General features: G+C 44.8%; 1 protein-coding gene and 1 long non-coding RNA gene across 6 annotated transcripts in view; one reads left to right on the forward strand and one right to left on the reverse strand.

The window, feature by feature from the left end:
- The window catches only part of LOC308475404, a 222,904-nt gene that overhangs the window by 131,941 nt on the left and 65,774 nt on the right, over nt 1-25,189 (forward strand). The gene's annotated exons all lie outside the window — the stretch shown is intronic.
- Nucleotides 1-25,189, reverse strand: part of GRM5 (glutamate metabotropic receptor 5) — a 257,435-nt gene that overhangs the window by 131,266 nt on the left and 100,980 nt on the right. For all 5 annotated transcript variants that reach the window (XM_081001807.1, XM_081001805.1, XM_081001806.1 and 2 more), the window contains exon 3: nt 11,799-12,048. In XM_081001807.1, coding sequence (XP_080857933.1) covers nt 11,799-12,048 — 250 coding nt within the window. The remainder of the gene's footprint in view (nt 1-11,798; nt 12,049-25,189) is intronic.

Here is a 25,189-nt window from a genome sequence, read left to right on the forward strand (position 1 = left end):
CTCCAGTTACAGATGGGTAGCCGTGTTGGTCTGCCATAGTCGAAGTAAAAAATTCTTTCCTGTAGCACCTTAAAGACCAACTAAGTTAGTTCTTGGTATAAGCTTTCGTGTGCATGCACACTTCTTCAGATACACTGAAACAGTGATGACCTGTTCCTTCAGATCAGCGGCACAGCAATGGGCACCCGCATGGCCCCACAGTATGCCAACATCTTCATGGCAGATTTAGAACAACGTTTCCTAAACTCCTACCCACTCAAACCTCTCTTGTACCTACGATACATTGACGATATTTTTATCATCTGGACACATGGTCAACAGACCCTGGACACCTTTCACCAGAAATTCAATGATTTTCACCCCACAATCAACCTTACAATGAATCAATCTATGCAAGAAATACATTTTTTGGACACTACTATAAAAATACAGGATGGACGCATAGACACCACCTTATACCGTAAACCAACTGACCGACAAACATATCTACATGCCTCTAGCTACCATCCCAAACATACCAAACAGTCCATTGTATATAGCCAGGCACTACGTTACAGCCGCATCTGTTCCAATTCTACAGACAGAGACTCTCACCTAAGAGATCTACAGCAAACCTTCTCAGAACTAAAATACCCAGCAGATGAAGTTAGACAACAGATCAACAGAGCCAGACTGATACCCAGAGAGAACTTGCTGCAAGACAGACCCAAAAAAGAAAATAACAGAACTCCACTAGTCATCACATACAGCTCCCAAGTTAAAACAGTTCAACGCATCATCAGAGATCTACAACCTCTCCTGGACAATGACAGTTCTCTTTCTCAAGCTCTGGGAGGAAGACCTTTCATTGCCTACAGACAGCCACCCAATCTTAAACAACTCCTAACCCACAATAATACTACAACCAGACTTAACACGGACACTGGCACCAGAGCCTGCAATAAACCCAGATGCCAACTTTGCTGCCACATACACCCGGACAACACCATTACTGGCCCCAACAACATCACACATACCATCTCGGGACTATTTAATTGCTCATCGTCTAACATTGTGTATGCCATCAAATGCCAACAGTGTCCTTCAGCTCTCTATATTGGACAAACAGGCCAAACCTTACGCCAAAGAATAAACGGACATAAATCTGACATCAAGAATCACAAAACAGAGAAACCAGTAGGAGAACACTTCAATCTCCCAGGACATTCTATACAAGATCTCAAAGTAGCTGTTTTACTACAAAGGAATTTCAGAAATAGACTGGAAAGAGAAGCTGCTGAATTACAACTCATTACCAAACTTAAAACAATAGAGAAACCTGGTCTGAACAGAGACATCGGATTCTTATCTCATTATACATGACTAAGCCATTTCTCACCTTCTCACCCCTTGCCTTTTCCTGTAAGACCTATTACAGTCGTTAAGAGTCGTCAACAGGCTCATCTCAGCTATCTGCCAATCTCCGATTCCCACCACCCTTCTAAGTAATACCCCTCCCCACCTTCTCAATATATAGAAGGATCTGGTAACTTCTGTTTCAGTGTATCTGAAGAAGTGTGCATGCACACGAAAGCTTATACCAAGAACTAACTTAGTTGGTCTTTAAGGTGCTACAGGAAAGAATTTTTTACTTGTACAAAGCTGCGCTATACTCTGTATATAATAAAAGCGAATACAAATCAAGTTACTGTTCAGCAATTTATGTTCCTGAGTCGTTGACCTGGACTACACGGACTACACAGACAGGCAGCAGAGATTTTTGGTTGAGCTCCATCAACAGGAAGGGACCCCAAAGGTCCTCTAGTCCAACCCCCCGCAATGCAGGAATCTCATCTAATGCATCCATGACAGATGGCCATCTGACCTCTTCTTGAAAACTTCCAAAGAAGGAGAGTCCACAACCTCCCGAGGGAGACTGTTCCACTGCTGAACAGCTCTCACTCTCAGAAAGTTCTTCCTGATGTTCAGCCGGAATCTCCTTTCTTGCAACTCGAGTCATACCCTCCAGAGCAGGGAAAAAACAAGTGCTTAGGATTGTGGCTTCAATTTCGATTATGCTACAACAAAAGTTGGGTTTGTTTAAAATATTTTATATCACCTTGCAGAAAGATTTCCCAAGGTGGTTCCCAAGAAATTCTCTTAACCCTCCTCCAAAATATTAAAGCAATAAATTCAACAGCCTCTCCCCATCAGGACAAACATTTGTTAAACCAGCATCACAGCTGACATCAAAGGCCAACAAAGGCCATGGAAAACAAATGAGTTTTCAGCAGGCACTGAAGGCCTTGCCATGTTTCAGTGGGGAGTCCATTCCATTCCACTACAATTCCTTTAACATAGGTGTTATGTGTGTATAATATGTAGGATGCTCTGCTCAGCAGCCTAGTTGATGCGTTTGCCAAAAGAGGTAAATGGCACTCCTAGCTACCGTGGCCACTTCGAATTAAAAAATTGTAGGGTTGGAAGGGATCCTCAAGGGTCATCTAGTCCAGCCCCCTGCAATGCTGGAATCCTTCCCACAACCGTCCCCGGGTGGGCTCGAACCACCAACTATAGTATGCTATAGTGTTAAGGTTTAGACTTAAGGTAAGTCTGCTGTAACTGGATTTCTTATGGACAGTGCCAATCCTGAATGTATTGGAGCCAGTGTGGTGTAGTGGTTAAGAGTGGTAGACTCGTAACCTGGTGAACTGGGTTTGCTTTCCTGCTCCTCCACATGCAGTTGCTGGGTGATCTTGGGCTAGTCACACTTCTCTGAAGTCTCTCAGCCTCCCTCACCGCACAGAGTATTTGTTGTGGGGGAGGAAGGGAGAGGAGAATGTTAGCCGCTTTGAGACTCCTTAGGGTAGTGATAAAGCAGGATATCAAATCCAAACTCTTCTCCTCTTCTTCTTGTGACCATTATGCTCATTTGCCTTCAGTAGCAGTAAAGCTCTGCTGGATGAAATACAATTGTCTCTGGTCTATTTTTGGGAATCCTGCAACGTGTTTAAGTTTTTACTCTGCTAACCGTACATCGGAGTTCTGCTCTGGATCAATATTGAATAGATTTCCATGACACCTTCAGGGAAAGTGCCATTCCACAGTTGGCTGAATTCCCCAGCTCAGGACCCTGCCTCAGGCCACAGCTGATTCGTGGTCATCCAGCCCATCACTGCACTCAGGCACTGAACCAGTACTTGCACAGTCACATGCAATTCAGATGGGAAGAAAGAAAGAAAGAAAATCTGGGTATCAATAGTGAATTGATGACACTGCTCCCAATCCACTGATGGTTCCCAACAGCTGCATATATATGTTAAATAGCTTTGTGAGCAAAATGATACCCCATAGCACCCAATAACTTCATTGTCAGATTGCTGATATATATGTAGTTGCCCAATGATGGGGCCAGGTGAAACTGTCAGTTTTCTTTCCCTCCCTTGTTTTTCCCCCATCTTAATTTCAGTTTTCCACATTTCCATGCCCTTTGGCAATTATTATCATTTTAAGGAAGTCTTCATGAAAATTCATCAGGATTTTAATACCTTTTATTCTAAAATACACATCTTTTGCCTGATTTTTGCCTAATACACACATTTTTTTGCAAGGCAATTTCCCCTAATATAAAGCATTTTTGCACATTATTCTCACTTATTTGTGCATTTTTATGCAATTCCATGCATTTTGTACACATTGCTTGGCTGGAGAGCTGCATAGGAAAATTCAGAGAAGGGCAGATTTCCAAAGATGGCTGGGTTTTTTAGTTACACAGAAATGCATATGTTAGTGAAAATCACACACACACACACAAATGCTTAGGGGAACAAACTGGTAAAAATGTGCATATTAGGCAAAGTTCTCTACAAAAATGGGTGTGTTAGGAGAAATATGCACAAAATCTAAGTGGTTAGCTGCGTTGGTTAGTACGCACTGTTGATAACAACAAAATTGCAGGTTCGATTTCCAGATGGGACATCTGCATATTCCTGCATTGCAGAGGGTTGGAATAGATGTTCCTCAGGGTCCCTTCAAACTCTATGAAGATGGTCAACTGTAATGAATTGATGTATTAGTTACTGCTGATTTATTGTTAATGTCGAATCTTAAATAAAATTTATTTTCGAAAAACCCTACAAAACTCTATGATTCTATAATCCTATGAAAATGCTTGTGAATCTTCAGGAGGGATTGTTGCTTTAAAAAGTTCAGAAACATGGTGAGCTGAATTCAAGATTGTGGGGGAAATGAGATGTTGAGAGCAACCGATTTTGACAAATTTGCCCATCTCTCATGAGCGGAAAAACCCTGAAAGTGATGGCGCCTTGCCACATATACAACTTTTCTCAATGTTATTGGGGAAATGGGTTAGGACCTTACAGAGGAGGGGCTGTAACATGATGTGAAACAAAGTTAAGGTTGCGATGATACAGAAGTTTTTATTTCACTTCCAACTTGCTGGACCCATTTAGGGCTATTTCCGTCTAACGTTCCAATGATCTGCTCTTAAAAATAGAGATGGCAATTCCCATTGGAAATGGGAGCTAATGGAACTCCCTCCTTGCAGTGGACAGTATGGTGAGAACAAAGTTTGGTCTGTGATGTGGGAGCAATGCTATTTAAAGACCTTCAAAGAGAAGGGCACAACCCTGTGTGTACTCTCTTTCTCTCCAGAAGGAAGGATGGGGAGGTCCCTCTATGGCGCAGTGTACCTGTACATGACACTTCCTCACATGGAAGTCCTGTCGGACATTTGGCTTCCCAAAAAATGTTTGAAAACCGGAGCAGGCACTTCTAGGTTTCGATCAGGAGTCAAAATGTATGAGAACTAGGCTGTTTGAAAACCAAGGTACGACTGTATCAGTAACTATGCATACTGTATTTTTCTGTGTATAAGATGCCCCCATGTATAAGACGCTCCCTATCTTTGGGGACTTTGGCTGAGCTTTTTTTAGGGGGAATTGCCAAAAATTGCTCACCTGTGAACGCAACCGATCCTCTGTCCCCTTGCTAGCAAAAGCCACAAATCGCCCACCAAATTACCGCAGCGACAGCCAATCAACACCTGACCTTGATGCAGCAACCAATAACACGCCCAATAGCCGCTGACAATCTCTGGCTTGTGGCAGCAACCAATCACACGCTCCCCCTATGCACTATATGTGTATAAGACTACACCCCCCCCCTTTTAACATTATTTTTTAGTAAAAAAACACCCTGGTCTTATACCTGAAAAAGTACGGCATTTTGTTTGCTGTCTCTCGTTGCTTCAGTTTTCTGTCCACCGCTTAGAGATATTTTAAATATATTAAGAGGTATAGAAATTAAATAATCAAGCAATCAATTCATCCATCCCCCCTCCTTGAGTGCTTTTTTCCTCGCTGGAATGTGTCCTTGAACTGGGACCATGCCTCCTGCAAGCCTGGATGGAGAAACATGTCTTTAGAAAGGGCGCATGACTTGCATGTAGCCTTCTCTACCAAGGCAAGAGCCATATCTGTTGCTCCACCCACTGTCTGCCTCTGGCTACGCCCACCACTAGTACCTGGCCCTCAGGAGGACATCTATAAGGACAAGTGACCCTTGGGCTGAAAAGTCCCCCGCCTCCTCTTTCAGAGTTTTATCCTGCTTTTAGTTTGCTTTCGAGCTTGTATCACTCTCTGCTTGGATTGGTCTGCTTTCAAAAGCCTGCTTTTCATTTGAATGGCAGGCTCTTCTGTATGGCTCCCTTGGCAGGGAAGAAACTTCTCCAGAACTTGAGGTGCAAACAGGAATTCCATATAAAGGCATAAGGATTCCTATCTTCTTCCTTCTTGGCACAGTAAAAGCCAAGCATGAAGTGAAGTAAGAAACATCTCAGTGACTAATAAGGTCTGGATTCCAGGATGGTGTAATTTGCCCAGCTAACGAGGAATCAAATTCATTTAGTTTGAACTCAATTAGTAACCTCCTGATTTCTCCAGCAATATGTTCAGAAGGCAGCTAATTTTTTTCTTTTCTTTTCGGGAACACACTCTACTTCCTGGATCCACATTGAATGTTAACTTCCTCTTTGGCGATCGGAAGAACGTGCTGGGTGACCAACACAGTTGTCTTCAGTTGGCTTATTGTATTGTTAAAAATTGGTAAGGTTAAAGTTTCAGATGTCTTTTAATAAATGCTTTTAGTAAATAATCAAAATGATAAACTGGGTAAAGCTCCTCCTAAAAGCACAACATACCATCAAACAAAATGTTACAATATGTTATTTAGCTCTTGATTTTTATTTTTAAAAAACTCTATTTCAATTGTTCATTGCTGCAATGTTTTAATCTCTTAGTCTCTGTTTTAAAGGGTTGATTGCATAAATGTCTCCTTTGTTGTGTCTTAATTTGCTGTATTGCAATGGTGATTCTTAATTTGTTTTTACTTCACATGTCACTCAGAGGACTCCAGCAAGTGGACAGCTGATAAATTAGATTTTGTAAATATATAAGCATAGCCTTCAACATTTCACAGATGGGAGAACAAGAAGCCTCTTGGAGAACCCGCTATTCTCAAACCTAGTTTCATTCCCTATGTCCCCCTTCTTTAAACATTGAGGAAGGTTCTGCCTGTCTCCTGTTTCCACTTGCTTTGGAAAACAACAACTCCTTCTTCACCATTTAAAAAGCCAATGAGGTGTTTAATGCAATGTGTTATCAGCTTATTTTGAAGCCACGCCACACTCTGAAATAACAACTTGTGCACTTAATGTTCATGGGCAAGCATTTATGTTTATGTGCACTAGAAACAAGTGATAGACAAGCACAGGATGGTATTCAGCACTGTTGTTGTTGTTTAGTTGTTTAGTTGTGTCTGACTCTTCGTGACCCCATGGACCAGAGCATGCCAGGCACTCCTGTCTTCCTCTGCCTCCCACAGTTTGGTCAAACTCATGCTGGTAGCTTCGAGAACACTATCCAACCATCTCGTCCTCTGTCGTCCCCTTCTCCTTGTGCCCTCCATCTTTCCCAACATCAGGGTCTTTTCCAGGGAGTCTTCTCTTCTCATGAGGTGGCCAAAGTATTGGAGCCTCAGCTTCAGGATCTGTCCTTCCAGTGAGCACTCAGGGCTGATTTCCTTCAGAATGGATAGGTTGGATCTTCTTGCAGTCCATGGGACTCTCAAGAGTCTCCTCCAGCACTATAATTCAAAAGCATCAATTCTTCGGTGATCAGACTTCTAGTCCGACTTAATTTCCCTTTCTTAATTTTCACACGCAACTCTACAGATGGGATTCACATGATGCTGTTTTATTGGAGCCTTCCCCCAACCTAGTGATGACCTCCAGCTGTTTTGGACTAGAACTCCCATCAGCTCTAGCCAGCATGGGAGTTGTTGTCCAAAACAGCTGGAAGGTTGGGGAAAGTCTATTTTATTGTATTCTTCATTTATAACCCTTTGATTGTGAGCCACTTTGGGAAGATCTTTGGTTTTGAATAATGCAATACAAATTGCATCATCATCAACATTATTATTAGCCATAGCTCAGTAATAGAACATCTGCCAAGTTCAGTTCCCAGCATCTTGAGGTAGATCTGGGGGAAACCCTGCCAGAAACCCTGGAGATCTGTGCCAGATTATCAAATAGGCAGAGTAGGCACTGGCCTATGGGCCCCACCCCTTTTAGGGGCCCCACGACAATGGATCAAAATAATATTGATTCAAACTTGAAAGAATTTGATTTTGGAAGTGAAACCCCCATTAACTCAGAAACCCACATCATTGTGAAGGGGTCCCCAAGATTTTGACTGCCTAGGGGCCTCCACATGGTTTAATCCAGCCCTGCTAGAGATCTGCTGACAGTCAATGTAGGCAATATGGAGCTGGATGGACCATTGGGCCTGACTCAGTATAAGGCAGCTTCCTATGCCCCTATGCACATAGGAAGGGCCATAGCTCAGTGGTAGAGCATCTGCTTTGCATGCAGAAGGTCCCAGGTTCAATCCCAGGCATCTCCTAGTAAGACTGGGAATGTCCCATGTCTGACACCCTGGAGAGCTGCTGCCGGTGCAGTTCAGACAATACTGATCTCGATAGCATCTTCCTATGTTTCTATATTTCTAAGGTGGAGTAGAAGAGGGGATGAAAGGAAGCATATCAGTGACCCTTGGAAATAGACAGTGGGGTGGCCTCTTCTCTATGGGTATCTCCTGTGGGTCTCTTAAATGTAAAGGTATAGGGACCCCTGACCATTAGGTCCAGTCATGGCCGACTCAGGTTGTGGCGCTCATCTCGCTTTATTGGCCGAGCGATCCAGCATACAGCTTCCGGGTCATGTGGCCAGCATGACTAAGCCGCTTCTGGCGAACCAGAGCAGCACACGGAAATGCCGTTTACCTTCCTGCCAGAGCGGTACCTATTTATCTACTTGCACTTTGATGTGCTTTCGAACTGCTAGGTTGGCAGGAGCAGGGACCGAGCAATGGGAGCTCACCCCGTTGTGGGGATTCGAACTGCCAACCTTCTGATTGGCAAGTCCTAGGCTCTGTGGTTTAACCCACAGCGCCACCCGCATTCCGTCTCTTGGTCTCGATTAATTTCTTGGTGGCGCACTAGTGACTCTCTCAGGGCCCTGGAAATGATCACCGCATGAAAACATCTATTCATTTATTCTTCAAGATTCACATCCCGCTCTTTGACGAGTGCTCCCCCAACGCAGCTCTTGGCATTCATAAAATGCAATTCCATTACAAAACCACCTAACTCGAGGAATTAAAACCATAAAAGAAATGGGCCTGGGAGAAGAGGCACAGGAGGCTGGGAATAAAGAGGAACAGGAGGAAAAACCGAATCGGCACACATACTTTCCAACTGTCCCTATGTATCAGGGACCATCCCTATAGTACTTTCCATTACAAGTCTCTGGAAAACCATGAACCCCATTTTGTCCCTCTTTTTGGTCCTTGGGGAGATGCCTTCTTAACACGTTGATAATGTGAGTTGCTAGAAGCCACAGAGATGGGAAATTTAGAGCTGGAAGGGGCCACAGGGGTCATCACACTCTTTCCTTGGTGGATTAACTAAAATACAGGATACAAGCACAGCCCACCTGACAGGTGACTGTTCAGCTTCAGCTTAAGTATTTCCAGCGATGGAGTGTCCACCTTCTCCCAAGGCAATCTGTTCTACTGTCTCCCTTATAGGAAGTAAGGAAGGGCTGTGGCTCAGTGCTAGAACATTTGCTTTGATGCAGAAGGTCCCAAATTCAGCTCCTGGCATCTCCAGGTAGGAAAAGGAGAGACTCCTGTCTGAGACCCCAAACAGCCACTGAGCTAGATAGACCAATAGTCTGACTCAATATAAGTTTGTTTCCTAGGCTCCTAGTTGATACCAAGACATCATCTCTTAAGACTGTTTTGGGGGGTAATGCAACAACTACTGTACAAATAAAATACAAAATGCTTTGTTCTCCCCTGGCAAACGCTCCTTGCAAGTATGCGGATTTTTACCGAATTAGGATTTGGTTGTGGATATCCATTTCAGTTTCTTTTTTCTTCCCCAGCAAGGGAAAACCAACAGTAACTATCCAGTCAAAGTTTTATTGCTCCAATATAAACAAACAGCAGCATTCCATTACATGACCCCTTACTGATCTGCACTTCCTGTTCATTGATGGGGAGTAAGAGGCTTGAATCATCTGTCCTGCCTGAAGCAGTGGTCATAAACAGGCTGGATCTGCTCCCAGCTTCTGTATTCAGTCTAGCACTATATTACTACTCCTGAAAAACAGCTGATCCCATGTGCGGCTGTCAAGTGGGGCTGGAAAACAGCCCAGCTCTATCTCCCAAGTGCTATGAAGCTAGGAGAGACTCAGTTGTCTATCAAAAGACTCAAGTCTAAGTATGTATATATTGAATATTGCATCCCTGTTTATTCCTGGCCCATCTTCTCCTCCAGTTGTCTCCTCTGTATAAAACTTTAGATTGTGAGCAACAGACCTGTAACTGGCCAACTCTTCAGTCATGCAAGGAAATCCTTGCCAGTACCTCCTGCTATAGAATCCCATCTTAAAGATATAAAACCAGAGGAATGGAGATGCCATAGTGTGGCGCTTGTGTGCTGGGCACCCACAGTGCAGCGCCCAAGTCTGCGCTGCTGTATCAGGCCTCTGCCAACCTGTCTAGGTGGTATTCCATACAACATCTAACACGTATCCAGGGAGCCATAGAGCACCATAGGAGGTGATTCCCAGAGCCAACCATCTGTTGGTTCTGTCTTATTAACCCTTTTCATCACCACAGTCTCTCACAGACTACCATATCACTTAAGGCAGTGAAGCAGTTTTACCCTTCCAATTTTTTGGGCAGCCTAAGCCCAATCTACAAGGAGTGCACAATTACATCACAATGGGCATTCAAACAGAATCTATATCCACAATTTAATTTGAGTGGGGAAGTGCCTTCCTACCTTCATCCACTATCTTGACGATTTTACCTTTTACAACAGGGGTCAGCAAACTTTTTCAGCAGGGGGCCAGTCCACTGTCCCTCAGACCTTGTGGGGGGCCAGACTATTTTTTTGGGAGGGGAATGAAAAAATTCCTATGCCACGCAAATAACCCAGAGATGCATTTTAAATAAAAGGACACATTCTACTCATGTAGAAACACACTGATTCCCAGACCGTCCACGGGCCGGATTGAGAAGGCGATTGGGCCAGATCTGGCCCCCGGGCCTTAGTTTGTCTACCCATATTTTACAACATCTTATGAAAAGCTAGCAACAATAACTTTGGACTTACTCATTTATATGACTTACATTGTTAAGACCCAAAACCCTCAAAGACAGCCAATGCAGATAAACAGATTGTTCTTCATATAGCAAGACATATATAATGGGGTTATTCATTTATATCATATACAATTTATAGGGGCACCAAGAGCTATCCTCTGCAAACAAGCACACTCTCTCTCTTAAACTGAGCAAGATAGAACTTTTGTTTTACATGCTATTGTTAATCTCTCCTCTTGGTAAGGGAAAACAGAAAAGAAACTCTTCTGTCAAGTACTCCTTCCAAGTCAATGAAGAATCTGCTCTGTTAATTTCTCAGACAATGTGTGGTCAATACAAGTTTATTTTCTATCTGGATTATAATAACCAGCCAGCTCTGATTTATGCATAGGTTTTGATCACAAAAGGTATGACCTTGTCTAGTTTAGAAGCTCGTTGTGTTTCTGCTAAATGTTATTTTCAAAACAAACAAACAAACAAACAAACAAACAAACAAACAAACAGAAAAGACAATGGTTCCCAGTTCAGCTCATCATTCACAAATAGTCGGATGTATAACCCCACCTGCATCAAATGACATATTCAGCTAATTCAGTGGGAACCATTTGAGGATCACAATGCAGGGAAGACCTCCATCATTGGATTCAATTGCAGGAGTTTGCATCTGCTTTCAACATTTCCAGAAATATGGGCTATCCAACTCTTCCACAGATTTACATGCACAATTTGTGAAAGGCCTTTTTAAAAGGCGCCCTATTAACTCACATGCTTGTACAATGCAAAACGGTCAGCACCATCTCAGGAGAGGCATTCCTCTTTCTCTCACAGGAAGTGATGCTTCTTCTAAGATTATCCTTGGTGCAAATGTCTGTGCAATATCCAAATCCCCAAAGCTTACTTTTAAATTCTGTACTATTTCACAGCTTTGCACGTTTGATTTCACCGGCTGAACTTCACGCAACTCATTTCTTTCATCCGAGGACCACCCTCATTTGAATAGCGCAGACTAAAAATGCATTTTGCACTCCCATGAAAAAGGCAGCAGTTATCTGCAGATTTACTCACCTGCCCAGCAACAGGAATTCTCCAGTGAGGCCCAAGCGCCTCATAGCCATCAGCAGCCCTCGTACTGTCATGCCCTCACAGAAGCACACCACAACTCTCGCCTTGGGCAAATGGCTTCTCAGCTTCTCCAATAGCCTATCAAAGCTCTGCTCGCCGGCGTTGCTGTAGATCTTGTAGGAATGGGCGATGCAGACCCCCTCCTTGCCCGACATGTCTTTGAAAGCTTCCATTCCACTTTCACCATAGTTTCCTGAGAGAGAAGAAGAAGAAAACGCACACAAAGACATTAGCAATAAGGTTCCTAAGGGGTGATAATCTAGGCAGCGCCATCATTTTATGCAACTGCAAATTGTCAGGATCAGGCATTAAGTGTGGGGGCACGTACCCTTTGGAACTCCTTGCCACTGCCTATCTGATAAGTGCATTCTCTGTTCTTTCTGGCACCTGCTAGTGTGGTGTAGTGGTTAGGAGCCATAGACCTGTAATCTGGTAAACCGGGTTCGTGTCCCCGCTCCTCCACATGCAGCTGCTGGGTGACCTTGAGCTAGTCACACTTCTTTGAAGTCTCTCAGCCTCACTCACCTCACAGAGTGTTTGTTGTGGGGGAGGAAGGGAAAGGAGAGTGCTAGCCGCTTTGAGACTCCTTCAGGTAGTGATAAAACGGGATATCAAATCCAAACTCCTTCTTCCAGCAAACCTTCTAAATGGAGTTTTTTTTTATCCCCACTGGCGTCTGTATTGGATTTGATTTTATATATGTGCAAATGTGGTTTAAAACTGTGTTGTTGTTTTTTTAAAAAATATTTTTATATGTGCAGTTGTTTTAGCAGTCTATATAGAATTTATATATATATATATTTATTATATTGCAAAATGCTTCGGGGTACTTTGCAGGAAGTGATTCATAAATGAAATAATAAGAAGGGTGTTATACAGCTAAGTTTTACTCAGACTCACTGAAATGAGTGAGGTTGAGTAAGTCATTTCAATGGGTATGCTCTGAGAAAAACCTAGTTGCATACCACCTAATGATATTAACCATAGCAGCAGTACTGATTCAGTGTGCAAAACCTGGGGACTTAAAACTGGATGAATCCGATTCAAGCCTTTCAAGATACGTTTCAGAGATATTCAGGCAAAACGTCTGGTTTCAGCCCCATTTTCCTTCTTAAAAACAACAACAGCAACAACCACCCCTCTCACAAAGCTGTTCTGAGGACAAAAGAAAAGGGCAATTGTGATTTTATAGCATTTCTGTTCATTTTGCAATTGCATAAGCTCCTGTGAGCTGGAACACGTACCATTATCCCAATGGGTAAAGTGCTTACATGTGTTCTCTCTGGGTCTCACCGTTTATTTCCATACATATGGCTCTATTTGCATAAGGCATTGCCATGCTACGGACTCGAGGCCAGGCAGGGTGCATCTCTGGTATCCTAATGTTGCGTGCCCAGGCGGAGACCCCCCCCAACCCCAGGCGACACCCGAGTGGAATAATGACTCATGACAACGTGTTATGGGATTAAAATTGGTCACAATTTTATTAAACTTTCAGATGTAGGAAGATCTTGGCTTAAGCATTGGGCATTTATCCCTCCCAGTCCCTGGCTGGGGTTCTGGGGCACATTGCGTCTGGGGATTGGGCTGGTTCTGGAAGACGTATGTTTAAGCCCCCCATTTCACCGCAACACAGGGGAATGCACTGACAACCTTTCAGCGTATGGCCAGTGACTCCCCTCAACACAACCCCTTTAACGGAGAACCCTGGGATCGCCGCTGCCTTACCTATTTATAGTGGTACCTATTTATCTACTTGCACTTTGACGTGCTTTTGAACTGCTAGGTTGGCAGGAGCAGGGACCAAGCAATGGGAGCTCACCCCGTTGTGGGGATTCAAACCGCCGACCTTCTGATCGGCAAGCCCTAGGCTCTGTGGTTTAACCCACAGCGCCACCCGAGTCCCTTTGAATACCATACATCCCTGCATATTTTACATGAACTAAACCATTCCATAATCCATGGTTACATCCATCAAAACTTATTAACACTGTTGAATTTATCTTAATGCTACCTGAGTTTTTAAATGAACACAATTTTTATCCATATATTCAGTAAACATTTTCCAGTCTTCTTTAAACGCACATTCTTCTTGTTCTCTTATTCTATATACTAGCTGTGCGTATTCCATCAGTTTAAGTTGCCATTCTTCTTTGGTTGGGACCTCACTCATTTTCCATTGCCTTCAGATGTCTTCTAAAGACTGCAAAGTTACTTATCTCCTTGGCTCAGGGGTCGCATAACTCCATACCCTCCAACATTTCGCCGATGAAAATAAGAGATGTGGATGGCGCTGTGGGTTAAACCACAGAGCCTAGGACTTGCTGATCGGAAGGTCGGTGGTTCGAATCCCCGTGACGGGGTGAGCTCCCGTTGCTTGGTCCCTGCTCCTGCCCACCTAGCAATTCGAAAGCACATCAAAGTGCAAGTAGATAAATAGGTACCGCTCTGGCAGGAAGGTAAACGGCATTTCTGTGCACTGCTCTGGTTCGCCAGAAGCGGCTTAGTCATGCTGGCCACATGACCTGGAAGCTGTACGCCAGCTCCCTCGGCCAATAAAGCGTGATGAGCGCCGCAACCCCAGAGTCAGCCACGACTGGACCTAATGGTCAGGGGTCCCTTTACCTTTACCTAAGGAAAAGCAGGAGATTCTAGGATCACATCAGAAGTTGGGATGGCTTCTGTCAATCTGGGGCTGTCCCTGGAAAATAGGGATCCTTGGCGGGTTTGGGATGGGAGCTGTGGCCCAACCACATTTGGAGGGCCTCATTTCCTCCATCCTTCCACGACACTCAGCACCTACAGTCCAAAGCCGGGGAAAGTGCTGTTGAATTGTTGGCCTCTGAAGTGTTGAGCTCAGTAGCCGTTTCCCAAATTTCTCAGCCATTTGGGCATCAGATGAAACACAGCTGCTGCCTCTGATGTGTGAAACAGCTTGAAGCAGAGTTGCTTTCGCAAGCAGAGAGGTAAGCTGCCTCACCTAAGACGAGGGGGAAGCGCTTTGGAAAGGATGAGTGCTCTTAGCGAGGTGTTATGAATTTCGGCATTGAAGGAAAAAAGAAAACAGGGGGTGGGGCTAGCCCTATCTCTTGCAGCTTAATTCCAGCACTGAGAAAAAAGGAACCAAATTCGTTCAGTTGGGAATGGTATAGCTGCACATTGCAGTTTGTGTGTTTGTGCTGGAGGGGTTGCAGAGGAAAAAAACACACGCCACAGCATTGCAATCAAGACATCTCCGTTCCCAAATACTTGTCATATATAAGCTATGCCTAATTAACTTTTCATCTGAATAATCCCAGCGGTGGAGGAGAATTTCTGAGAGAACATGTATATTTAATTGCAATTATGTGGGAGAGAATAATGGGGAAGGGGGAATCATTGTGGAAAAATGGACTTTCATGTGTGTTGCGGTTGTTTTCCCAAACAATGGGACACTATTTTGAAAAGTTTCTTGCAGCAGAGGCTGGTCCATTCTGGCAAACTGTGTACTTCCCCACCAACCTCAGTCTGCCCTCAGCCAAGCCTCAGATGTCTCAGTGGCAGACCTTGAGGTCTCAAATTTCAGCGGCGCCCGGTGCAGTGTCGAAATTTGGCACCCCGCGTCTCTTGCTCCTTTCTAAATAATCATAGAATCATAGAATTGTAGAGTTGGAAGGGGTAGGCAACCTAAGGCCCGTGGGCCGGATGTGGCTCAATTGCCTTCTCAATCCAGCCCGTGGATGGTCCAGGAATCAGTGTTTTTTTATATGAGTAGAATGTGTCCTTTTATTTAAAATGCATCTCTGGGTTATTTGTGGGGCCTGCCTGGTGTTTTTACATGTGTAGAATGTGTCCTTTTATTTAAAATGCATCTCTGGGTTATTTGTGGGGCATAGGAATTCATTCATTTTTTTTTTCTCTTCAAAATATAGTCCAGCCCACCACATGGTCTGAGGGATGGTGGACCGGCCCATGGCTGAAAAAGGTTAATGACCCCTGAATAATAGTCCAAACCCCTGCAATGCAGAAAAATGCAGTTGTCCCATATGGGGATTGAACCTGCAACCTTGGCATTATCAGCACCATGGTCTATCCAACTGAGCTATAGTTGTGGCATCCCTAAATCAGCCTCTGCCCTAAATCAGCCTCTGCCTGCCTACCTTCTTCTGCTACCTGCCAGTTCCCTCTGCAGTTCCACTGTTGCCTTTGTAGAACTCGACAGAGAGGAGGATTGGGACGCAAATAGAATTTGTTGTCTCTGCCTCTCACTGGGTCCGGCAAATCTTTTAGGTGACATTGCCCTGCTGTTGGTCTTTCTGCCTCCTGCCCTACCAGTTCCAATGGGCACCGGCTACTGGCAAAGTCACTTAAATAATGCAGACTAGAGAGCCCAGAAGGAAAATAAATTCCCAACAACACTTTATGGAGGAAATGAGTACATAACTAGAGGGGGAAAGGAACAGGGAGGTTTTGTTTTTTCTTACTTCGGGCCTTGTACATAGCAGGGAAACAGCCAAACAAACAGAAAGAGGAAAAACTCACTCAGTGGATGGAACTCATAGGCACAGAAGATCCTCCAGCTTGGGTTACGTTTGCCAAATTGCATGCAAGCCCAGGGGCTTTTTGGAATTCCAAACAGGGGGAATGGAGGTCAGTAATATATAGGGTGAGAGGGGTAGGAGAGAGAGAGATCTGCACCCATTTATCTGCAGGCAGTAGCACTACTGTGCTATTCTGTTGTGAAATTTTCTTTTCGTAAGTGGCCTTGAGTGATATTTCAGGAGGAAGTTAGGGGACAGATATTCAAAACAAATAAGTAAGCAAGCAAGCAAATAAACTGCAACCCACCCACCTAAACCCCTTCAATTTGTTCATGTCACAAAGCACTGCAGAGCAAGTCAACACCGACAGTGAAAGAAGTGCAATAGGACCTGAAGGAACGGTGATGGCAGGAAAGGGATTTTCTGCCGATATACATTTTTTCTCCATCTGCTGAAATGGGGGGAAAGGAACCAGCAAACACAATGACATTTAGACAGGTTTCTCTTTTGCATATCGCTCGTTTCAACAAGAAGCAACTGCCTTTTCACCTACTGAAAAAGCTCTTCCAAATCTGTTAGCCTAACATGAACTGGATCAGCTCTAAAAACTTAAGAAGATTTGTGGAGAGAGAGAGAGAAAGAGAGAGAGGAAGAGAGAAAGAACAGATTGTGTGCTTCCCCACCCCCTCTCTCCCCGTGATGAAATTTAATACAATCTGGCATATTACAAAGTGCCCAGAATTCCCATTTTAACAGATTCTGCACCCGTCACCTTTTGTAGTTTCCAGCAACTACTCCCCAGTGGGGATGAGGGGAGGGAATGAAGTGATCAAAACGATACTGTGTTCCATTACTTTATCCAAATGGTTAAAATGTGCAGTTCCAGCCAGAAGAGGTTGGTAGTTTTGAGTGGTTCGGTTTAGAGAACGGGATTAAATTGTTTCTGCTTGGGAGACTTCAAGCAGCTCCCCAGAGACTTGTTCAGCACTGAAATTCAGTATTCAGTTTACTAGACTCGTGGGTCAGTAGCCTTGAGAATGGGCAACTGGAGCAGCAATTCCTTGTTCCCACTTGGACCATTCATTGGATAAAAATATGGGACAGTAGATAACTCAGAATGAATCCTAATGTTGTGTTCTGTTAGGGAAGAACCAACTCTCTCCTAGTTGACCTTTTCCAGTGCTCCCAGTTCATCAGAAACAGCTGCTGTTCCGTCATTCATGTCCCTAGTCTAGAGGTTGCAAAAGAGGCACTTGCAAAGGTGTTTCCAGGAACTGGCAAAGTTCCGTCCCAGACAGTCAGCTTGATATAAGTATTGCAGTCTTTGTGGTGTGTGGTGCAAGAATTTCTCTGGTTTGCCAATGTGTCCACTGGTTGAAAAAGTTAGGCCTCCCCTGACTTAGCCCCATCCATGCTATAACTGAAAACACTGTGTTGCCGCTTTAAACAGCCATGGCTTCCCCCAAGGAATTATGGGAGCTGTAGTTTGCTAAAGGTTCTGAGAGTTGTTAGGAGACCCCTTTTCCCCTCGCAGAGCTGCACTAGGAAGAGGTTGGGTATTGTTTTATTTTTAAAAAACCCTTCTTTCCTCTACCTCACCCCCAACTGCATGTTTAATAACATTTCAAACCTTGTTAAGCATGCTGTTGGGAGGACAGAGAATCAGGACAGCCTCTCTCCACTCTTCTGTGGGGGCTGTGCAAGGCCCCCAGTTCAATTCAGGGCCTGGATTGGGGCAGGCCTGGGTTAGATCGGGGTAGGGGGTGGGAGACATTACAGCTTTACTGTTATGTACTGAAGTTCTCACCCTGGGCCAGCAGGGGGATACTGTAGATAGTTATGCAAATGAAGGATCGAAAGTGACGTTCAGTGATTGGATAGTTTTAGAAAGTTGTTACAGTAACGTGGTGCTGGAGCTCTATATAAGCAGGCTGACTGAGCCCTTCAGTTCAGTTCTGTCCTGGCCTCTGAATAAACAAGAGCTGCTTTGAAGAATCGCTGTGTCGTCTGATATGCTCACCCACAACTTAACACTTACATCGATCACATAGTTTTCATCATATGCTGAAGCTACACAACTATATTCTGACCTTTGAAAATATGAATTTCTGTATCCTTCTGAACTGTTTAAACTTATTTTTGTGGAGTTAACGCTCCGCTTGTGCTGAGGCACCCCCCGCCCCCAGCATGCAATAGTGTGCCAAGCAACCTGGCGCCCACACTCCCTGAACTTCTGCCTCTTGGCTAGCAAACAGGGTTTTCCCCCTGACCGTTTGTCCTCTCACAAATTTGGTTACTAGACATAACGCTTGGCTGGAGCATGACCGGGGACGCAGATGTAATCAAGTATCAGAAAACATTTTAGGGAAACACCTGCTAACACGTGTATTTGCTAATGCTGGAAATGTGCTTAGATGGAAATACGTCATGTTCAGAGTGGTTTCACTACTGTTTCCAAATGTTGACTTCTGCTAATAAAAGGAGCCTCTGTGGAACTAGCCGGCAGCCTGCTTGGAGCATGCTTGCCAGTGCGCTTCTGCACAGCTCACCTGCATCCAACCTCCTGTCATCTCCACTATTCCTACAGATTTTAATACTGTATTTTTATACCATTCAGCTTGCACTGGGGCCTTGTGGTGAAGAGCAAGTAAGAAATTCGAAATCACCATCAACAACAAGACTATCACTGTCGTCATCCTTGCAGTGCACAATGCACAGCAGCTGTTGAGGAAATGTTGAAATGCGGATAGTATCTTGTAAGGAGCTTTGTGTTTTTCTTCTAGGTCTTCAATCCACAGAGCTTTCTCCCCACATTCCAAGACAAGGCACAAGGCAGCGAGAAACCACAAGTTCTACTATTCTTCCTGCACATGGCTTGACTGAACCTAAACCAGGCTAAAGCAAACCCCAGAGATTAGGTTTTGACATCAAAGCAAGCCACAAAACCACCTTCTTAAAAAACAAGTTGCCTTATACTGAGTCAGATCACTGGTGCATGTAGCTGAATATTGTCTAATAATACTAATACTAATAATCATTTATTATTTATACCCCGCCCATCTGGCTGGGTTTCCCCAGCCACTCTGGGCGTCTCCCAGCAGAATATGAATAATAATAAAGAGATAAAACAAATCATTAAAAACTTCCCTAAACAGGGCTGCCTTCAGATGTCTTCTAAAAGTCAGGTAGTTTATTTCCTTGACATCTGATGGGAGGGCGTTCCACAGGGAGCATGCCACTACTGATAAGACCCTCTGCTTGGTTCCCTGTAACCTCACTTCTCACAGTGGGGGAACCACCAGAAGGCCCTCGGAGCTGGACCTCCGTGTCCGGGCTGAACAATGGGGGTGGAGAAGCTCCTTCAGGTATGCTGGGCCGAGGCAATGGCCCTTCAGGTAGGGAGCCTTTGCTAGACCTACCTGTTGATGCTGGAAATTGAACCTGGACCTTCTGCATGCAAGTGAATGATCTAGCACTGACCTATGGCCCTTCTCCAAAGGAAGATCTGCTACTGGTAGCGATGTGTGTGTTGAATCTTGATGCCCTCTTAGGTATGGTTACATACCTGGGTTTTTACAGGTTTTAACTAATGCATATGAAGCTGTCAAATGGCATTGGTTCATCTAGCTCATTATCGCCTACACTGACTTGTCTGCAGCTCCCTGTGGTTTTAGAGAGGGGTCACTCCCAGCCTAACCTTGGGATGCTAGGAATTGAAACTGTGACCTTCCGCATGCAAAGCAGACGGTCTACCGCTGAGCTCCAGCCCTTCTCACCCAAGCAAGTGAGCCAAACACAACAACTTTTGTTTCCATCGGGTTACATGAGGCTAACTATATCATAAAGAAAGCCGGCAGAATGAAATAGTAAGCCCTGCATCTCTTATACTCGGAAGCTTCTTGGTGGGAGATGACATAAATTGTTTTCATATTTCACTTTGTGTGTGAGTGCGCGATCCGTGAACTCAAAATTGCTGTCAGGCGTCTGGCTGGTTTTAAAATTAATAATGTCGCCATTGTGAGCCAAAACCCAGTCCTTAAAAGACTATAACATGGATATAAAAATGGAGGAACAAAACAAGAGAAGTGTTAACTGGAGCTGAAGAGGTAGACATTCTATCAGTTATTTGATCAATGCTAATCCTATTGGACATTGAGGATTTTGTCCCTCTTCTGAGCTTGGGAAATGAATTTTGTTTTTATAGACGAGAAACAGCAGAACACACAACTCCTGTAAGCCTAGGTAAGCTGAATAAAGGAACCTTTCCAGGGTATCAGCACAGCGTGGCTAAAATTTGCAACCTTTCCCATCGCTTCATTAACATTCATTGGCCCAACGGGAGCAGATATAACACACTGCCTTGCCTGCCAGTGCAAAGACTGGCATTCTGAGCAAGCATTTCAAGCTCACATTGGTTTAGGCTAGTTTCCCATTAGGCATGATCAGACTGGGGACAGGCTGTGCTGGGCCCAGGGGTAACCCAAGAACCACGGTCCAAGTCTGGTTCAGAATCCTAAGGTTCCACTAGGAGTCAGTCCGACAGGGTCAAAGCAGGAAACCAGGCAAGGACAGGGGCAAGATCTGGCATACAGCAATGTTGCTCTGACAAAATGGGGCAGGGTCCGACAGCCTTTTATCTTTGTTGGGGTAGCGGCCAGTCCTGATTCCCCGGCAACTCACCTCCCTGTTTTGCCTGAAGGCGAGTACTCCTCCTGCGAGTACTCAGGTATCTCCTTCTCTCAGACCTTAGTCTCTGCAGCTTGGGAGATGTCGGTGGGTTACTAGACCCAGGAGCCACCTCAGCCTCCCCTGACCAAACCGGTAGTGGGGCAGCTGTAAGTGATGGCCCAGCTGAAGGCAACAAGATAATTCCCACATCTGGAGCCAGGGCAGGCTCAGGCCCCTGACTTGGCCCAGCTGGTGTTTGTTGCAGGGTAACCTGTGCAGACTGGGACTCTTCAGGATCAGGCCCCAGACTTGGTTCAGATGATGCCTGAGGCAAAGGATCCGGTGCAGACTGAGACTCCCCTGGTCCTGAATCTGAGCCCGCGTCCCAGGCCATCACACAGGCTGACTCATCCCTCATTGTGAACCAGAGATTGGGAATCTGTAGTTCTCCAGATGTTGCTGTACTACATCTTCCATTATCCTTGGTCCATCTAATCCAACAACCTGTTCTCACATTCGACAACCAGATGCCCATGGGAAACCCACAAGCAGGACGTGAGCACAAGAGCAATTCTCCCCACCTGTGGTTTCCAGCAACTGTTATGGAGAAGCATAGCTGTCTCCATACCTATTGCAAACCATCCTGCCTGGTATTTTGCCATTGTTGTCAAACCCACAGTAAATTAGAAACTTCCCTTGCATGTGAACAGGTGTGCCAACTTGAATAAAATGGGGGGGGGCAGGTGAGCCCCACCCTGCATAGTTGATCACATGATGTGGTGCACACACATGATTTGAATGGCAATACCCATAAGCTTGGGGGGCAGCCCCCTGGAATATTTTATGGGGGGGGCTGAAGACCCCTCAGTCCCTAGGAGTTGGCTCCTATGCATGTGAAGACAGGCTCTGGGAGACTGAGTGGACAAGACCAATAGTAGATCCAAACGTCAAGAAGACGGGTTCTGCACTTGTTGTAGAGGGAAGTGAGGGACAGATGGGGAAGTAGCCCACCTAGGAGAAAGAAAACTTTGATCTGAAACTTATGCTGCCTTGCAGGATACATTCAGGATAAATGTGACTCATTGAAACAGCTACTTATACCTCAGTACAGTGGTACCTCAGGTTACAGACGCTTTAGGTTCAGCCGCTTCAGGTTACAGACTTCGCTAACCCAGAAATAGTACCTCGGGTTAAGAACTTTGCTTCAGGATGAGAACAGAAATCGTGCAGTGGTGGCATGGCGGCAGCAGGAGGCCCCATTAGCTAAAGTGGTGCTTCAGGTTAAGAACAGTGTCAGGTTAAGAATGGACCTCTGGAACAAATTAAGTTCTTAACCCGAGGTACCACTGTATTTGATTGACCCTCATCAATGACAAGGTCATTCTGAAGCTTGAACTGAGACCTCTTTCATGTCTCAAGACAATATCCCCCAGTCTATTTTGTTTTCCAGAAAGGGCAGGGAACTCTGGCCCAGTACAAAACTCACATATAAAAACGGTGAGGGATTTGAAGTTCTGGAGCAGTGACAGATCTTGGCATCTCAAATTTCAGCCAGCATTCATCACTCCCTCACCTCTCACCTTTGACTAAACATCATAGTTGCAGATCCCACGTGGCTCCCCCAAGGCTCTGAACTGCTCACATTCCCCTAAACTTTCCTCTGTTTTGTGCTTCATGGTCTGAGATTATATCTTTCCCTTGTCATCTTCCTAGAGCTGTGAGTGCCCATGCTTTGGGCACAGACAACAACAAGGTCCCTGCAAATTCAGCACAGGCCTCTGAAATTGGCCAAAAACGTTCTAATGAGATTGAGGGTTGACCTGGATGATGGCAAGATCGCCTCCAACTCATTGATTCTATAGTTGTAAAGTTGTGTTGGGGGATAGAAGAGCTACCTAAGTAGTTAAACCTGACAAAATGGTTTGGCTTTGTTATGTAAGGAAATAAGAATGGATCATGCCAAAGACCCATCTAATCCAGCACTGTATTCACAACCAAATGCCCACGGGGAGCCCACAAGCAAAATCTGACCTCAGTGGAAAGGTAACAACACCAACCCTGTATACCACCCATGAGAATATCACCGAAATGAGCTCCGATAATTTACAAGTGCCTTTTCTTTTCTTGTTAATTAATGAAGGAGGGTTGGGGAAGCACTGGGTAAATTTTCAGCACATAACTACCGTATTTTTCTCTCTTTAAGACGCACCAGACCACAAGATGCACCTAGCTTTTTGGAGAAGGAAAACAAGAAAAAAAATATTCTGAATCTCAGAAGCCAGAACAGCAAGAGGGATCCCTGCACAGTGAAAGCTGTTCTGCTGTTCTGGCTTCTGGGATAGCTGCGCAGCCTGCATTCGCTCCATAAGACGCACACACATTTCCCCTTACTTTTTAGGAAGGAAAAAGTGAGTCTTATAGAGCAAAAAATACGGTAGTTGCAACACCCTTACCCAGACGGTCACCGCACCTCAAGCCATCCTTAAAGCCAGGCAGACCTGCTCAATTATTCACAGCGAGGAAAGCTGTTGCCAAATTGAATAACGTTGGCTAGCCATTTTGCAAATTAGCTACTTGGTGGCAGAAATGTGATTATTTACAGCTCTTTTCATTATTCGGGAAAAAAACCCCAAACCTTCTCGACTCCGTGTTTTCCAAAGGCACATCAGATCGCAGCCTCTCCTCTTAATTGTCTGGAGAAAATGCAAGTCACATTTCCCCCATTCAATGGGCACTTTCTGAGCTAAGCTGGATCTGATTACTCTTCTGATCCGAACAGTTATCAGAGCAGACAGAGCAGGGAGGTCTCAGCTGAACCGCCTCACACCCAAAGTGACAATTGGATGTCAGGACTTGAATTTGTCAGTAGCCGGCAGCAGGGTGAGTCGGAAGGTTTCTGAAGGGGATAATATGGGTGTGTGTGTGAGTGGAGGACATTAGCGGCACTTCAGAAAGAAAGCAGTGCTTTCATTCTCCGTTCTGTAGAGACTCCTGTGCATGATCATTACGGAAGCAGACAGATCTCCTAATTTGCGTTACACCTCAGACTTGGACTCAGGGGCTCGGCCCTTATTTAATTATGTGTTTGGTGACTCAGAGCAATGAGGATCAGCAGGCAGAACGTCACAAGCAGAGTCCCCAAAGAGTTGGCCTTGTGTCTGCAACTTGACCCAACAGTGCTGGGCAGGAAGTTGCACACACTGGCATTGCAACTCTGGTACACATTTGCAGAGTTCACAAAATGGAAACAGAATGCATCGGAGGCATATTAAGATCCAAAACGGTGTGTCATGGTCTTCCTCCTGAAGCATGAACAGAAGCACAGTGATGAGTCATGGTTGCATACCACATGCACAACTGGCTCGACTGAACACCATGTTCCCAAGAGCTCAGTAGATCCAAATCATTGCTGTCTGTTACGTGTTATCAGCATATTATTGTATTCCCTATCCGAAAGGGAAGGCGTCTATGTAGATATGAATGACAGTTGCATATCACCTGTGAAGTTGGCTCAATTGTGCAAGATGTTCCTCATTCAAAAGTACGGCATCCACGTCACCAGGAGATTGTAACCGCAGAGATAAGGAAAGAAGAGTCATTCCGTTGTCTGGAGAGGTCACTTCCTGGTTTGCATGGAGAAGCCATTTCAACCAGTGACAAAAGCATGCAGCTTTATTGAGGCAGCACTGGGTGTCAGGATTTTGCACTCCTAACCATTTTGTACCTGGGGCAACCGCCCCTGTGCCCCCTATGCTATGCAAAATTGAGAAGATCCATAATTGAGAAGATCCATTTGGGAGTGCCAAATTTTGGGCTCACTCAGGGTGCCATATTACCAAAGATTACCACAGTACACCCCTGATGCCACCTCCACATAGGAACAGAAAAATAGCCCTGATGGATAAGGTCAAAGGCCCATCTAACCCCACACTGTTCTCTCACAGTAGACAAGCAGATGTCTATGGGAAGCCGACAACAAGGACCTGATTGCAACATCACTCTCCCCATTTGCAGTTCCCTGCAGCGGGAGTTTGAAGGCATCCAGGAGAAGGATTGGAAAATGTCAATTGTGAGGGGAAATGCATTTGGAAATGCAGATTTAGAGAAAATGTGCTCAGAATAATAATTAAAGTTTCGTGTAGATTT

The sequence above is a fragment of the Podarcis pityusensis genome (genome assembly GCF_964106645.2).
Source record: "Podarcis pityusensis genome assembly, chromosome: 4".
Taxonomy (NCBI): Eukaryota; Metazoa; Chordata; class Lepidosauria; order Squamata; family Lacertidae; genus Podarcis; species Podarcis pityusensis.